This window comes from Panthera leo, chromosome A1 (genome assembly GCF_018350215.1).
Source record: "Panthera leo isolate Ple1 chromosome A1, P.leo_Ple1_pat1.1, whole genome shotgun sequence".
Taxonomy (NCBI): domain Eukaryota; kingdom Metazoa; phylum Chordata; class Mammalia; order Carnivora; family Felidae; genus Panthera; species Panthera leo.
This window is the reverse complement of record NC_056679.1, coordinates 132,222,606-132,237,724: the sequence shown is the minus strand read 5'-3', so window position 1 is coordinate 132,237,724 and position 15,119 is coordinate 132,222,606. Positions and strand designations below refer to the sequence as shown.

The 15,119-nt window shown below is 34.8% G+C and overlaps 1 protein-coding gene across 1 annotated transcript in view; it reads left to right on the top strand.

Moving 5' to 3' along the window:
• ADAMTS6 (ADAM metallopeptidase with thrombospondin type 1 motif 6) overlaps nt 1-15,119 on the top strand; it is a 295,715-nt gene that overhangs the window by 232,747 nt on the left and 47,849 nt on the right. Inside the window, exons 18-19 of the mRNA XM_042940219.1 lie at nt 6,185-6,348; nt 6,789-6,927. Of these exons, the coding sequence (XP_042796153.1) occupies nt 6,185-6,348; nt 6,789-6,927 (303 nt within the window). The remainder of the gene's footprint in view (nt 1-6,184; nt 6,349-6,788; nt 6,928-15,119) is intronic.

Sequence of the window (15,119 nt, the reverse complement as noted above, 5' to 3'; positions counted from 1 at the left end):
ATTCACTTTGTGTTTGTTATTTTTTAGCTTCTCAAGATAGATTATTGTTTTAAAATTTTTTTCTGCTCTAAAATAAGCATTTTGCACTATAAATTTACCACTAAGCACTGCTTTAACTTTATCCCATATATTTTGATACATTGTATATTCATTATCACTCAGTTTAAAATTTTTTATTTACATTGTGATTCATGCTTAGAAGATATTATTTAATTTCTAAATATTTGGGGATTCCCCAGATCTTTTTTGTTACTGATTTCTAGTTTAATTCTCATATGGAGAGAGAACATACTTTGTATGATTTTCATTCTTTTGTTGAGATTTGTTTTATGGCCCAGCATATGGTCTATCATAGTAAATGTTCCGTGTGCACTTGAGAAGAGTATATATTCCGGTGTTATCGGGTTTAGCATTCCATAAATGTTAGTTAGATTAAATCAGTTAATAGTTTTGTTGAAGTTTTCTATATTCTTACTTATTTTCTCCCTTGTTTAAGCAGTTATAGAATCATGTTGAAATCTCTTGAAAGAACTGTGAGTTTGCTTATTTCTCACATTAATTTGTAAGACTTTGTGTCATTTATTTTGCAACTTTGTTATTAGGTGTGTAGACATTTAAGATTATTGTATCTTCTTGATATATTGAGCATTTTATTATCAAATGTTCCTCTTTATCCCTGATAATAATCTATGACCCAAAGTCTATTTGTCTGATAATAATATAGCCACCCAGATTTCACCCAAAGTAGTGTTTGCATGGCAAATCTTTTTCCATCCATCCATTTTTCACATGTAGATGTTTCTGAATTTAAAATGTTTCTTGTAGGGGCACCTGAGTGGCTCAGTAGGTTAAGCATTCAACTTTGGCTCAGGTCATGATCTCTCAGTTCATGAGTTCAAGCCCTGTATTGGGCTCTATCAGTGTAGAGGGATTCTCTCTCTCCTTCTCTCTCTCTGCCCCTCCCCCACTTGTGTGCACGTGCTCTCCCTCTCTCTCTCTCTCTCAAAATAGAAAACAAAACTTTGAAGAAATGTTTCTTGTAGACCACATGTGGTTGATTTTGATTTTTTTTATTGTGTCTAACAATCTTTGCTTTTTTAATTGCAATTTCTAGATTGGGGGCATGGTGGTTGACCAATTTTCTGTAAAAGGCCAGATAATAAATATTTTCAGCTTTATACGACATGCAGTCTTTCTCAGCTATTTACTTCTCCTATTGTAGTGTGAAAGCTGACACAGGTAATACATTAATGAATGAGTGTGGCTGTGATCCAATAAATCTTTCTTTACAAAACAGGTGGTGGGTCATACTTTGCCAACCCCTTGTCTGGATCATTTATATTTAATGTAATTATCAATATCATCCAGTTTAAGTCTACCATCTTGCTATTTTTCTATTTGTTTTATGTATTTTTATCCCAATTATTGTTCTTATTTGTCTTTTAGGTTAAGCACGTGTTTTATACCATTCCATTTGATCCGTACCAGTGGTTTATTAGTTATATAGTTTGTTTTATTTAATGGTTATGCTAGCATGTAAAAATTCACCTTTATCACAGTACACCTTCTAATAATGTTACGCCATTTTTGTATAATGCAAGACCCTTACAATAGTTTATATCCATTGTCTCCCTCCATCCTTTGTCTTATTTTTTTGAATACATTATATTTCTCTATATGTTATAAACTGCATAATACATTGTCATTATTTTAGTTTTAAAGAGCCAATTACTTTTGTTTAATTTAAAAACAAGAAAAATTATTTTCTATTTACCTACATAATTACCTTATCTGGCATGGTTCCTTTCTTTGTATCGATTTGAGCATCCATCTATATATATCTTCTAGTTTCTTGTTACTATATTTGTTTTCCTTTAAAATCCTTGAGTATATTATAATAGCTGTTTGAAAGTCATTGCTAATTCCATAATTTCTGTCATTTTGGGTCTATTTCTTTTACTTAGCTTTTTCCTTGGTTTGGGCCATATTTTCCTGCTTCTTTCCATTTGTAGTAATTTTTTATTGGATGTTGTACATTATGAATTTTTTTGAGAGTCTGGATTTTGTTTTCTTCCTTTAAATAGTGTTAAATAACTTGTAGATGAGCTAATCTTTTGAGACTTGTTTTTGAGCTTTGTTTGGGTAAGTGCAGAGGATCTTTTATTCTTGAGTTTGCTCAGCCCTACTAAAAAAAGGCATGATTTTTCTTGTGTCTCTCCTGAATGTCTTAGTGGTTAAAACTGTGAATTCTTGCGCTGGACTTTTTCCTGCTTATGGTTCCCTAGTAGGATTTTTTTTTTTTTGGGGGGGGTCTGGCTTTGTGGAATTTTCTCCTGTGCATATGTAGATTGCTCTTCAGAAACAGATTCCCTCTTTCTGCTCTAGATCCCTGGTCCTGCAAATTCCAACTCTCTTGGCCTTCCCAATGTCTGATCTCTCTCTTCTAGCTCAGTGAGACAACCATGGTTTGCTTGGGTTCTTCCATTCTACACTGACAGAAAGTACCTCTACCACTCACCTTGTTTGTCTTCTTATCTGTGTCACAGTCCTGGGCAACATCTTAAGAACAGCTGATTCATATGTTTTGTGAGTTTTCTGGTTGTTTACATTTGGATGGCAAGTCCAGTACCATTTATCTCAACATGGGAAGATGTGGAAATTCTATTTATTTGATGTTTGATCCTTTAAGACAGATTTAAACTCTTCAGGAACCCCTGGTGAAAACTGGATGGATTCTCATTCCCCTGGAAATATTGCCTTTGACTTAAATCTTTGAAAACTAAGACTATATCTAGAATGCTTCTTTAGGTAGAACACTAGTATTATCTGGCCATTCCTTTATTTAAGAAAAAGTCTTTATTTTTATACTATAATTTTGGATTCTTTTCCATGTTGATAAGACTCAAAAATAAGATTTCTAACATCAAATTTTTCCCTTTAATAATGATCTGTCATAATGCCACATCTCTTATTCAGTAAATTCTTTTTTTTTTTAATTTTTTTTTTAACGTTTATTTATTTTTGAGACAGAGAGAGACAGAGCATGAATGGGGGAGGGTCAGAGAGAGGGAGACACAGAATCTGAAACAGGCTCCAGGCTCTAAGCTGTCAGCACAGAGCCCGACGCGGGGCTCGAACTCACGGACTGTGAGATCATGACCTGAGCCGAAGCCGGCTGCTCAACTGACTGAGCCACCCAGGCGCCCCTCTTATTCAGTAAATTCTTATTCAGTTCTTCTTAAATGCTTGGTATTTTTCTGGACTGTAGAATACTACCAGCAAAAGCAAGTTAGGATCCATTCATTAACTAGTTGAGAAAATGGGAAATGAGAGCTAAAATTGAAGGAGAATTCAAAGATTCTGGCAGTAGTGGGGTTGTTTTTATTTTTATTTTTACTACTTCATATTATACAGTCTCAGATATTTTATATAGTCTAAGTAAAATTGATGTGTTAAATGAGACAAAAACTACTAGAAGAATCAAAAATAAAAATGTCAAAGTACAAGAAAAATTTAAGACTAAATAATTCTTAAAATTGGTTTGTGTGTTCCTATCTCATAAGATTAATTCAATTTATTTTTGACAATTAAATGAATTTTCACAACATATATGAAGTCAAGAAAGTACAAGTAATTTGCCAAGCAGATAGGGTTGGAGGAATGGAAATAGTCTATAGTATTAAAGACACATGGCAGAGGTCCAGAGACTCAGAGGCTCTGTGCACCAGGACCCTTTTAGTTCCTTTTGGCCTGTTGGTTCATCTGGCCTGATAAAGTTTTTGAAGAAGGTATCATGCTAACAAAAAATTAAGCTGTCATGTTTGTCATTGTCAAATTGTGTAATCATTATCAAAATTATCATCTTATTTATTTATAGGTGTTTTTGTATAGTAGAGCTAATGACCCTTTTTCCAATCACATATTTTTTAACTTTTTAATTCATCATTTTTCTATAGAGGTTTAAAAAATTATGCATGCATATTTATTAAACATTCTTTATAGTTTCTGAGGTTTTTGTCATGCTTGAAAAGCTTTCATACCCCAATGTTATTTTTTTAAGTTCTCCCACACTTTCTTTCTAGCATTTTATTATTTAACTGTGTTTACATTTAAATACTTACCCATCTGGCATTTATTTTTCTCTCATGTTTTCATTGTTTTTATTGAAGTGAAATTCATATAAGAATGTAATAATTTTCAAATGAACAATTTAATGGCATTTAGTACATTCCAAAACATTTTTGTCGTGTCGAAAGGAACCCTGTGTGTCCATCAAGCAATTACTCTCCATTCCTCAGCCCCTGGCAACCACCGGTCTGCTTTCTGTCTCTATGGATTTACCTGTTCTGGATATTGCATAAAAATGGAAGCATATAGTATATGACTTTTTCTGCCTAGCCTCTTTGGTTTAGCATAATATTTTTGATAAATATTTTGAAATATCTTCCATTTAGCATAATATTGAAGCATGTGTCAATACTTCATTCCTTTTTATGGCTAAATAGTATTCCACTGTATTATATATGCCACAATTGGTGGGTATTTGAGTTGTTTCCACATTTGGCTATTGGAAATAGTACTACTATGCACATGTGTATACAAATATTTGTTTGGGTATCTGTTTTCATTTCTTTTGGCTTTATACCTAAGAGTGGATTGTGGTATTTATTTGCATGTAAAGAATGAGATATAAATTCAGCAATTCCTTTTTTTTTTCCCAAAAGGTTAGTCTTTTGTTTAGTCCCATTTCTTATTATCTTTCCTTTACTAATTTCCCTAATTAATGTTTCTTTTGTCATATCATGTCAATTAATATTTCCTTTGTCATATACTAATTCCCATATGTACTTGGGTTTATTTCTTTTTTTTATGTTTCTTTTTTTATGTCTTTTTCTTTCTTTATTTATTTTAATTTACATCCAAGTTCATTAGCATATAGTGCAACAATGATTTCAGGAGTAGATTCCTTAATACCCCTTACCCATTTAGCCCATCCCCCTTCCCACAACTTCTCCAGTAACCCTCTGTTTGTTCTCTGTATTTAAGAGTCTCTTGTGTTTTGTCCCCCTCCCTGTTTTTATATTATTTTTGCTTCTCTTCCCTTGTGTTCATCTGTTCTGTGTCTTAAAGTCCTCATATGAATGAAGTCATATGATATTTGTCTTTCTCTCTGACTGACTAATTTCGCTTAGCATGATACCCTCTAGTTCCATCCATGTAGTTGCAAATGGCAAGATTTCATTCTTTTTGATTGCCGACTAATACTCCATTGTATATATATACCACACTGTCTTTATCCATTCATCCATCGATGGACATTTGGGCTCTTTCCATACTTAAGTTATTGTCAATAGTGCTGCTATAAACATTGGGGTGCATGTGCCCCTTTGAAACAGCATACCTGTATCCCTTGGATACATACCTAGTAGTGCAATTGCTGGGTTGTAGGGTAGTTCTATTTTTACTTTTTTGAGGAACCTCCATACTGTTTTCCAGAGTGGCTGTACCAGTTTGCATTCACTTCGGTTTATTTCTTAACTGTTTGTTTGGCTCCTTGTTCTATTTGTCTGTGTGACAATACCACAAGTTCTCTTTACCTCATATTCACATAATTATCATTTTAAGTTTTAGACAAGAAAGTCTACTTCCTACTCTCACTCTCATCCCCAATTATTCCTTTTGTTATATTTTCTCTTGCTAGTTCCATGTGTTTATTCCAGGTAAATTTTTCCTTTCTTTTCATTAATGACATTATAAATGTCATTAATACCTTCTTGACATTCACATGGAAAATTATCATGTTAATTTGTACTTAAGAAAATGGTCAAGGGGCACCTGGGTGGCTCAGTGGGTTAAGCGTCCAACTTCAGCTCAGGTCATGATCTCATGGTTTGTGAGTTCAAGCTCCACATCAGGCTCTCTGATGTCAGCTAGGAGCCCACTTCAGATCCTCTGTCCCACTCTCTCCCTGCCCCTCCCCTGCTCGTTCTCTCTCTCAAAAATAAAGATAAAAAGAGAAAGAAAGAAAGAAAGAAAGAAAGAAAGAAAGAAAGAAAGAAAATGGTCAAGAATCCCATCTCTAAAATGGAAATGGCTATTCATTGTACACTCCAGTGCAGTTAATAAGGGGCACTGTGGTAAATGAGGTTTCACATTTTTAGGTAGACTGTGATTTTTTTTTTAGCTTTGAAATCTGAAGGAGATGATTACTATATTAATGGCGCCTGGACTATTGACTGGCCTAGGAAGTTTGATGTTGCTGGGACAGCTTTTCACTACAAGAGACCAACTGATGAACCAGAATCCTTGGAAGCTCTAGGTCCCACCTCGGAAAATCTCATTGTCATGGTAAATGTGTCTTTGCCTCTTAATTTCTACTATTTGTTATTTGCCCTGTGAGATACAGAGGAGCAGGCTTTATTATCTCTGTTTTACAGGTGGTGAAATTAAAGATAAAAATCTTTATCTTAATAAAGATAAAATGGTTTGCCTAAGGATATAAAATTTGTGTAAGGTTAGGCCATATTGCTCTTTTCATATGACTATTTTCTCAGTGCCTGCTTGAATAATATTTTTATAACCAAACAAGGCAGATGAGGGAAATGTCTCTAAATTACCCATGAAAATGGGGGGAGGAAAATTCAATATAAGTGCATGTGTTCTAAAAGTTATCTTAAATTTCCTATGAGACTTACTTTATGACATTTTCTTCTTCAAAAGAAATGATAAATATCTGAATGAAGCCTCATTGTATTTTAACTATCTTCACCAGTTGTTTTCAATGGCAGGTTCTGCTTCAGGAACAAAATTTGGGAATTAGGTATAAGTTCAATGTTCCCATCACTCGTACTGGCAGTGGAGACAATGAAGTTGGCTTTACATGGAATCATCAGCCTTGGTCAGAATGCTCAGCTACTTGTGCTGGAGGTAAGACACCCACTAGGCAGCCCACCCAGAGGGCAGGACGGAAAGCACAATATATTCTGAGCTATGCTTTGTGTTTGCTAAAGAAGCTAATTGGAAACATTTCTTGCAGGTTTGCTTCAAGCTGTAATTTAGCAAAAGAAACTTTGCTTTAATTATATTATATTCCGTTTGTTTTTAACCTCGTGTAATTTGTACAGATTTGTTGGTAAAATACATCTTGGCACAATGAGTGTCTCTGCTGGTGCTTCTCCCAAGACTATCTTGAAGGTGGGCTGTTTGCTTTTCGTGAACACATTCTTGGTAAAGAACATCAAGAGTTTTAAATAAGAAAATGAGCAAGAATCAGACGGCACAGATGCAACTTCTTGTAATGGGGGATGAGAATGTATGTCTGTGTGCTAGCGTGTTTGTGTTTGTGTGCTTGTGTGTTTCCCACAAACCTATTCAAACTCCCTTCTCCAGCCATCAAAGTTAAGGGGCTATATACTGGGATACTACAATAATTCCTGGTGTCTGGGTCTCTGGGTTGATGATGTATGCTGACCCCATTATAGTCCCTCAGAGAGGTAGCTGCTAGGCGGTGGTTGGTGATGTGTTGGTTGTCCCATGTGCGTTTTTCATGGGTGCCTTTTCCCCACAATTTACTCTATTCCTAATCCTCCTCCCTCTAGTGGCCACCAATGCAATTCTTTACCTCTGGCTGGGAGAGCAGGACAGTTGGCTTCCTTCAAAGCCAACACCCTTGCTGCTGCATGGACTGGTGAGTAGAAGTGCTGTGCAAGCAGCATCTTCCTTCTCTCTGGAGACTAAATGCATCGCCTCCACCGTACACCTTGGTCCCAATAGACGAGGAAACAACCCTATCCGTCAGGCCTAGGCTGGGTTAGAGTACCTCACCATTCCAAAAAGAAAGACTGATTTTGAGTAGTGATATTTAGAATGGGAGGAATAGAAGTAAAGTGAATCACCCCATTTTACCCCATTGACAATGTATTACCTATGTTCCCTTTCTAAACTGCCCAGAAACATATGATTTAACGTGGACTTTACCCTATCTTGTCTGGTACTCACTGAATTTCTAAACACCTCTGATTCTCAAGGCTGGAATCAGAGAAATTATTTTCTCAGAAAGATTATTATATAATATGTTCAATATTTTCAGACTCATACAGAATTAAATCATTGCTTAGCTATAACTCCAACTTCAGCAGTAAGCAGTATATAAAACATCAAAAAACCCACAAATTAATACTACTACTACTACTAATAATAATAATTTCTTCTCCTATGTGAGGTGTCATAAAACATGGTTATATATAATTTGTGGCTTATTTTAGAAGATCTCTAGTTCCCACCCATTTTATGTGTGAAATGGCTAGTGATTTATATTGTAAAGTTTTAAAAATGATAAAGCATTACTATGTATTTTAATAAAATAAAGGATATTTGAAATTAATTGTTCAAGTGAATGCCATTTTATTATATTTTGGTGGCATTTATACAGATATGTTTCTTTGTTCCAATAAATTCATTTTTATTCAATCTGTAAGCTAACTTATCCCTTTCACATACCAAAAAAAAGTCTTTATGATATCAGTATATACATGATTAAGACCCTGAAGCATAAGGTAGGATAAAGTTGTTAAAGAAGAGTTAGAATAAAGTTTAGGAAGTCTAATGAGGAAAGTCTAACTGTTGAAGTTGGTTAGCTCAGAGGAGAAAAGGTTGAAGAAAAGTATATTAGTATCTTCAATTCTGTGACAGAATGTTGAATGAGAAATTCTTAGTGCCTGTTCGTCTTTGTACTGAAAATTGCTATATTTGGGGATGATTTAGACACAGTCTTGTCTGAGGCCAAGGAGGGATTAAGTGAATTCTCAGTGTTCCTTCTAACCCTAGGATTCTTTTGTTCAAAAAGGAGATAGTTCAACAAAAAGGGTGGGGGTTAGGCTGTAAGAACTGAATTTAGAAGAAAAACTTTGTATTCGAGATGTATGAAAAATCTAAAGGAGTTTTATTCTTTTCCATAACACTGGCATCGAGAAATCATAATACAAAAATGATTTCTTGTGGTAGGGGATAAAACAAAAAGAAAAACAAAGAGGGAGAAAAGCCCCTGGAAAGAGAATTTTCTGTTTTTTGAACTTCTTCGTTTTGTTCTGGAGCCACTGGTCCTAGACATTTGAGGTGGTTCTGGCAACTGGAATTCTGCTCACTTGTGTGTGATTATGACAGCAGTCATGAGGCCATTGCCTTCTTTGGAAGAGACACGTACAGTACTTGTTGGCAGGGATAGTGTGAAGAGCTGCCATTTGTCTTGCTTGGTAAGTGGTTCTCAAAGTGTGGTTGCTGGACCAGCAGCATCAACATCACCTGAGAATTTATTAGAAAGTGCTGATTTGGGGGCCCCACCTCAGGCCTACTGAATAGAAACTGTGAATTGGCCTCCACAGTCTATGTTTTAACGAGCTCTCCAGGTGATTGTGATGCTTGCTCGAGTTTGAGTACTACTGATTTGGTTGACTGAGAAACTGAATCCTAGACACTTAGAATCTCTTCCTCCCTCACTGACATCTGTGCATCTCTCTAGACTCACTTTGCACCTAGAATACTATCTGGAATATGCTAGGCAGTCAAGAAAGGTTTGTAGATGAGTGGATGAGCAAAAGGAACTAATTATTCTGGCAATTATTTATTCGTGCTAGTTTTTTCCAGTGTAGGAAATGAGAGTTTGGAATTGTTAATTTTCTTAGGAGGTGGCAGTTCTTAATTGGGATGTTTCACTTTGATCTTTCTAGGGTGGTGTTGGGTGTCTTGAGGACACCAAAACCTTTAAAAATGGAAAAAAGATTAAACAAGAAAGGTCTCAAAGAACTTTCTATTGCAATCTCACAAGACTCTTGGTGTCCTCACCTATGACTGTCCTGCATATGTTTTATTACTGGTAAATGACAAACTTTGAATTTGGGAATGATGTTGATAGATTTCTCTTATGATATCTTTTAAGATAAGAAGTTTTGAGACTGTTTTTCTCTGTTGCTTAGCAGACCCAGTGACAAATCTAGTGCTGTAGGAAACATTGCTGGTGATTCAGTCTAAGTAATGGTCTTTTCTCTGAGTAAATGATGAAACACTTCCTTGGCCTGAATAAGAGCATTGAGATGCTATGGGGTGTTGTCTTCAGGATAAAGGTGATTTTTAAGATACAGTTGGGACTTTTCCTGAGAGAAATCCAAGTCCACTGAATTAAAACGTAACTATCTTCTGAACCACTGTTAACTCCTCCTAGAGTTTTGTTCCTTTATTCCTTATCCAGAGTGTTGCACAGATAAATCTGTGATTTATCTGATTCTCAAATTTATATCTTACCATTATATTCATGATTAATGTGTTAGTTGGTAAAGTTGGCTGGGTAGAGAGAATTATATTATTATTATTATCATTATTATTATTAATGTTTTATTCATTTTCTAAGAGAGAGAGAGAATCTGAAGCAGGCTCCACGTTGTCAGCATGGAGCCTGATGTGAGGCTTGAACTCATGAACCGTGAGATCATGACCTGAGCTGTAGTCAGACGTTTAACTGACTGAGCCACCCAGGCGCCCCTAGAATTGTATTATTTTTAAATACAGAGATTTAGGGGCTTTCTTTAAAGTAGTAATTTATGCCACTGTATCTTTGCAGTACAGCTTTTAAAGATTAAAATAACAAATATTATGTATTCATTCTTTGATTTTAGTCATACATATTTGCTTTTTCCTAATATTTGGCTGGATATGTGGTCCTCAGATTTGAACATCAAAATCACCTGGATGTCTTGTTCAAACAAGATTGCTAGGTTCTGCCTCCAATTTCTGAATCAGTAGGTCTGGAATAGACACCAAGAATTTGCACTTGTAATAAGTATCCAGGTGCTACTGATGCTGATGCTACTGGTTCAGGAACCATACTTTGAGAAACATTGAGCCAGACACTTAGATTTCATAAAGTAAATGCTTATTAAAACAAAGTGACAAATCATTGAGGTGGTAATCCATATTACAGTTGTAATCTACCTTATAGCTAGTCTTTTTAATGATAAATGGTTCCACTGCTCAGCCATGTAATAATAAATAAAATGTTATAGTTTATAAAACATTTCTGGCACCCTGTTATATTTGATCATAATCAACAGCACCATGAGCCTAGGCATTGCTGTTATTATTCCTATTTTATAGATAAAACGAAGTGAAGTAACTTCCCAAAATCAAGACTTATAAATTGAATGTCTAGTGATTTTTATTTTTTTAATTTTAATTTTAATTCTTTATTTTTTTGAAAGAGAGTGTGTGAATGGGGGGGGGGGGAGCAGAGAGAGAGGGGGACAGAGGATCTGAAGCCTGCTCTGCGTAACAGCAGTGAGCCTGATGCGGGGCTCAAACTCACAAGCCACAAGATCATGATCTGAGCTGAAGTCAGTGTTCAACCAACTGAGCCACCCAGGCACCTGTGTCTAGTGATTATTTAAATGTAACATTCTCTCTTATTAAAGATGGTCCCTTATGTTGAACAGAGCTTTACCACCAGTTGGCCACCTCCATAGAGCAACATGATAGATATATCCCTACTCAAAAAAATCTCCTTCACTAGTTTGAAGTTTTATTTTTTCAAATGCTTTACCTAAAGGAATGGTTCTTAACTTTGGTCCTACCTTCAAATCACCTAGAGAGCATTGAAAATTTTGATGCTCAGGCTTGCCCCCAGAAATTCTGATTTAATTTGTCAGGAGTGTGGCTGGGGCATCAGATTTTCAAAAACTCCCTAGGTAGTTCTAATGTGCAGCCAAGGTTAAGAAATACTGCCATTGAACAAACTATAAGCCACCATGTGCAAAGACTGCATAGTGGGTTGGGTTGGCTTTCCCACAGCCCTTGAGGTATATTGTAAGAGTCCTAGCCATTATCATCCATCTTCCATTATTCTGAAAAAAAAAAATTTGCACATTTTGGCTACAGCATTTGTGGTAGAATATATTATAATATGAGTCATATCTACTTCTGTATTTATTTATTCATTACTAGACCTCAACCACAGTCTTCTTTTTCCCCTTCCAACCCTCTGCCTGTAGGTTGCACTGTATGTAGTCATATACTTTGTACTAACACATTAGAAATCTACAAATCTGCTCTGTGCTTTTTATACTGTTAGATACTTAAAATTAAAAATTTTACTGGGGTATTAAATAAATTTAGTCTTAGTAGGAAAAAAAATACTGCCATTGAGGCTGATGGAAAGTTTATTTAGTATTCAAATAATTTACATTCAGATGCAAATACCATTAGTAGCATTAACTCACATCTTTGTTTTTAATGAGCTACTAGTTAAATGCAAACATAATGAGATTTATTTATAAGTATCTGGGGTTGGAAAGTAGAATGGGACATCAGAGGAGAAAGTAAAAATGTAATAGAATTCCGGTTAATTTCATAATTTTCTTCAGTGTGGCCATCAGATTGGATATGCCTTTAGAAAGGTTTTTTTTTTTTTTTTTCAGTTTATTTATGTGCTTTCTTCTTTACCTGATGGATCATTTATAAGCATCTAATCAATGCTTTTAAAACTAGCTGCAACCGTGCTTCTCAGTCTTTTGGCTAAGATCTAGTGAAATTATGCTAAGTAGGTTTTCTGAAGTTCTTCCTCTAATTTGAAATTTTTGTGGTACTTATGGAGTTACAGTGAATAAGTGGTTGTACACTCAACCAACTTTAATTTAGACCCATAAGTCAGAGGCATATGGCTCCTGTTTTAACTCAATATTTATGAAAAACAATAACATTCTTTTTTCTCCTTGTGCCATAGTTCTAGAGAAGGTCATCTATTGTTACAGAAAATTTTTGTTTCATTAGGGAATGAATCTTTGCAAAATGCAAACAGACAGTATTCATGATCATTTCCTTCCCTACATTTCTGGATGTGCTCTCATTTCCCATCATTTAAACCATTTTCTTTCTACCCCAAAGTCTCTTTAACCCCCCTCTTATTTGAAGCAACCCTTATGTTTTAAAGCAAAGCCTCCAAAGCCAATTAACTGAGAGTCCATGCTGTATTGTTGCATTCAAGTTTGCACCTGTTCTGTTAAAAAGAAAGTCTTAAGAATGCTTTGTTTGTGATACAAAGAAAAGTCAGAAATACATAAATATTTACATTAATTACATTAATTTTAAATTTATACCCTAAATATACAGTCTTTGACCTCCAGTTGGCTCTACTGACACTTCTGACTATTTTCTCTAAATTTGTCTAGGGTTTTCTTTCTTTCTCTTTATGTGAAAGTACAAAGATTGCATACCAAAGAACTCATTTTGGTCAAGTTTCTGCTGGCAATCAGAGGCATCTCATTGTTGAACACTGCTTGGCAGGCAGGTCAGGGAGAAAAGATAAGCTAAAGCTATATTAAGATTGAGGAGGAGGTGGAGGGAGACAGGTTTATTTTTATAGGCAATTTTGATTTTATTTGGAGATCAAAATAGAGATTTTTCATATATATACTACAGGGTTATTCAGGAGTGTTTCTGGTCAATTGTTATTGACCACTTAAAATTTTACCATTATTTTTCTTTTACATTTACATAGCCTAATCAAATTTTCTTGTATGTTTCATGCTTATTTTATTTATTTTTCTTTTTCTTCCCTGGATGTCATCTTAAGCCGTGTGTGTGTGTGTGTGTGTGTGTGTGTGTGTGTGTGTATGTGTGTGTGTGTACATGAGTAGCGTATAGACTTAGAAAATATTCTATATGTTTCTTCTTTCTCACTAGAACAGTTTTTTTAATTGACCTTTTTTTATGATTTCACCTAATTCATCTGAATTCTTATACATATAGGACCTGGTTTCTACTCTTTAATATTTTTAAGATGCTTTACATAGTTTCCAACCACTACTATTTTGTATTTTCCTGATGTAGGCCCATATTTTTCAAACTGCACTATGGTGCCCAGAACACTGCAGCAGACTCACAAAAGGCACAGCAAAATATTGTATATTTTCAATGGTAACACAGTGACATCGGGCATATACCACACTGATTATTACTAAGTTGTTTGGACCTAACTACTTAATAAATAAAACTCTTAGATTTTTCTTTTTCTGCATAGGAGGGTTAGGGTTGTGAAAAAATTACTGACACATTGGTATCATGAACCAAGAAAGTTTGAGAACTCTTGATTTAGGTTAAAATTTAGTGTCATTAAAGTGGATAAAAATCAGTCATCTCCCATCCTTCCAAATGAGTTGAATTTCATTTTATGAAAGAAAAAAAATGCATGTAAACTCTTTAATCAGGGTATGATGATGTTCAGTGTTTAAAATTAGAGCCTCTTTCGTACTTCCAGTTAAGGAACTAGAGGTCTTGAATGCTGTGTAAAATTTTCCTTCCTAACTGTATTAAGTTTTCCTTCTGATATGTCCTGAATATGTTTCCTTTCTCTGTCTCTGTTAGTTCAGATCAAGATTGGTAGGTGATTAAAGCACAAAGAAAGAAAGAAAGAAAGAAAGAAAGAAAGAAAGAAAGAAAGAAAAAATTTATAGAAGAACACACCTAAATATTTAAAAAGACCCTATAGCAAATTCGTCTTTGCAATCTACTACTTAACAAGTTTATGTAAAAATCTACACTATTCCATTTATTAATGACAGACTTTTCAAGTTTATTTAATCATGCAGATTTGCCTTGGCCTCTTTAAAAAGTTGGATATTTCTACATTGTTTCTATGTAAGCACTATGTGTTCATGTTATATATTTCATTTTCAAAAATGGCACAACGCAAGCAAAAGGTGCCCTTAAAAGTATACTAATTCCATTATAACAATAATTTTTAAATTGTCTTTAAAAAGTAATTATTAAAAAAATATATAATACAATATTTATGCTAATACTCATACCTGACTAAAAGAGAACAGCTCTCATAGTACCAAACAGATAAATGCTTTACATTTTCAGCGATGTTCTTTTAATTTCTTTGCTAATTCTAAGATACCTAACTTTTCTTTTTAAGATTTTATTTTTAGGGGTGCCTGGGTGGCTCACTCGGTTGAACGTCCAATTCATCCAACTCTTGATTTCAGCTCAGGTCATGATCTCAGTTTAGTTGGTGAGTTTCGAATCCTGCATCAGTGTTGCACTGACAGTGCAGAATCTGCTTGGGATTCTCT